Source organism: Bison bison, unplaced genomic scaffold, assembly GCF_000754665.1.
Source record: "Bison bison bison isolate TAMUID 2011002044 unplaced genomic scaffold, Bison_UMD1.0 scf7180017864191, whole genome shotgun sequence".
Lineage (NCBI taxonomy): Eukaryota > Metazoa > Chordata > Mammalia > Artiodactyla > Bovidae > Bison > Bison bison.
In genome coordinates this window covers 265,954-268,458 of record NW_011494763.1, presented here as the reverse complement: position 1 = coordinate 268,458, position 2,505 = coordinate 265,954, and the positions used below count along the sequence as shown (strand labels likewise).

General features: G+C 65.1%; 1 protein-coding gene across 1 annotated transcript in view; it reads left to right on the top strand.

The window, feature by feature from the left end:
• The window catches only part of SSPO (SCO-spondin), a 53,626-nt gene that overhangs the window by 31,224 nt on the left and 19,897 nt on the right, over positions 1 to 2,505 (top strand). Inside the window, 6 exon segments of the mRNA XM_010843882.1 lie at positions 110 to 241; positions 445 to 590; positions 989 to 1,083; positions 1,623 to 1,675; positions 1,889 to 2,095; positions 2,182 to 2,356. Coding sequence (XP_010842184.1) covers positions 110 to 241; positions 445 to 590; positions 989 to 1,083; positions 1,623 to 1,675; positions 1,889 to 2,095; positions 2,182 to 2,356 — 808 coding nt within the window.

Genomic DNA, 2,505 nt, shown 5'->3' with positions numbered 1-2,505 from the left:
GTCCGGAGGTGGGTGTGAGGTTGCTGGGGCCTGGGATCCGGGGGGTGGAGTGACCGGGGGGGCCTGGGTGTGACAGGCAGGGCCTGCAGTGACCTGGGTGTCACCCCAGGTCCTGGTGGGGAGTGGGGCCCCTGGTCTCCATGCTCTGTGCCCTGTGGGGGCGGCTACCGGAATCGCACCCGAGGGAGCAGCGGGCCCAGCCCCGTGGACTTCTCCACCTGTGGTCTGCAGCCCTGTGCGGGTGAGGGCACCCACCTTCTCCTCCCTACCCCTCCCAGAGCTCCGTCAACCCCTCCCTGTCCCCCCAGGAACTCCTATTTTGGAGCTTCCGGGGAACCCCATGACCTTCCCGGCCACACCTAGAGCTGATGCCTTCCCCCCGGGGGGAGACCCTGGGGGAGAATCGAACGTACCTGGGCTGAGCTGTCCACCTGTGTCCCCCAGGGCCAGTGCCCGGTGTGTGTCCCCCGGGCAAGCGGTGGCTGGACTGTGCCCAGGGGCCTGCGTCCTGTGCAGAGCTCAGCGCCCCAAGAGGGGCTGCCCAGCCCTGCCACCCTGGCTGCTACTGCCCTTCCGGGATGCTCCTGCTGGTGAGTGTCCCCTGCCTGGCCTCCTCAGGGCCTGGGCAGGGGCGAAGCCAAGAGTGTGGGGCGGGAGGGAGGGAGAGCCTGCAGGGTTGAGGACAGAGTGCTGAACTCGGGACACGTGGTTCTGCTCTGCCAGCTCCATGACCAGCACGTGACCCTGGGTGAGTGGCCATCAGGTCTTTTCTCCCAGAAATTGGGGGTCCATGCCCCTCCCCATGGCCCTTGCACCTGATGGTGTGCATTTACCCAGTGCTGGAAATTGGGAAGAAATGGGTGTTTGGAAGGAGTATCCGTGACATTTGAGGGTGGGTGCCTGCCAGGTGGGTGCTGAGCTCTGCTTTGGGGGAGCGTGGGCAGAACGCGCTGGAAACCAGAAGGCAGTGGAGGGTTTTTGATTCCAGAACAACGTGTGCGTGCCCACCCGGGACTGCCCCTGCACCCATGGGGGACGCCTCCACCCCCCAGGCAGTGCTGTGCTTCGTCCATGTGAGAATTGGTGAGGATGCCGCCCCCTGCAATGGCCCTGTGATCCCAAGGACCCTCTGTCTCTCCTCTGCATTGGGGGTGGGGGAGTCTTGGCCTCCATGGGCCACAGAGACGCCCCCTCTCACAGGCACAGTGTTCAGTAAGCCTGCGTGTGCCCCTCGCCTGCCCCCTCCTCATCAGTCTCCCTCTTCCCACCTGTCTCTGTCTGCTGGGGCTGTTCCCAGTCCCACTCATCTTGTGGAGTTTGTGGGCAATTCCTGGCCTCCCCTGGCCTGTGGCTGCATCCCTCCCACCAGCTTCACATAGCCATCTCCTCCCTGGGTCTTCACATCCCCTCTGTCTGTACCTTTGTAGAAGGACAGCAGTCACATTGTGTTGGGGTCACCCTAACGGCTCCATTTTAACTTGATCACCTCTGCAAAGACCCCCCTCTCCAAACAAGGTCACAATTCTGCAGTCACGCTCACATGTTAGGGCTCTGACATGTGAATTTGAGGGGACACATTCAGCCTGTAAGAGCTCCCCCACCATCTGCTGCTTCTCCACCAGCTCCTGTGTCTCTGGGCTCATCACTAACTGCACCTCCTGGCCCTGTAAGGAGGGTGAGAAGGGGGCCTCTCCTGACTTCACTCCCCCTGCCCCGCCAGAGTGGGTCTGTGCAGGGGTGGGAGGGAGGTAGCACTGGGGAGGAAAGCCCTTGGGAGAGGGGGGCAGGGAGGGGGCGGCCTGTCCTATGCACCCTGCCCCTCGCCCTTTGGGCCCCTTCGGCCTTCCATTGCTCTGTCCTCTCTGCCTCTCCCTGCTGCGCACCCCAGGTCAGCCCACATGGTCACCCTGGACCCCATGGAGCGAGTGCTCGGCCTCTTGTGGCCCAGCCCGGCGCCATAAACACCGCTTCTGCACCAGGCCCCCCGGTGGGGCACCGTCCAGCATGGCCCCACCACTCCTGCTGTCCTCGGTGCCCCCTCTTTGCCCAGGCCCCGAGGCAGAGGAGGAGCCCTGCCTCCTGCCAGAGTGTGACCGTGAGTCCTGTGGAGCCCAGACGTGCCCACCACCTTGCCCCAGTCAAGCGCAGCCCCTCGCCACTGCTTCCTCTTCTGTTCCCCAGGAGCTGGAGGCTGGGGCCCTTGGGGACCCTGGTCCAGCTGTAGCCGGAGCTGTGGAGGGGGTCTCCGGAGCCGGAGCCGAGCCTGTGATCAGCCCCCACCCCAGGGCCTGGGGGATTACTGCGAGGGGCCTCGGGCCCAGGGGGCGGCCTGCCAGGCTCTGCCATGCCCAGGTACCTGCCAGGGACGGCGGTGGGGGTCAAGGAGGAGAGGTGGGAAAGCTGTGGGGGGCATTCTGGGGAGGCGAGCAGGGAGGTGGAGGGGCGTGAGATTGAACCGCACAGCTGTCAACCCACCCGGGTGCCCTCCTCCCCCCCACCCCACCC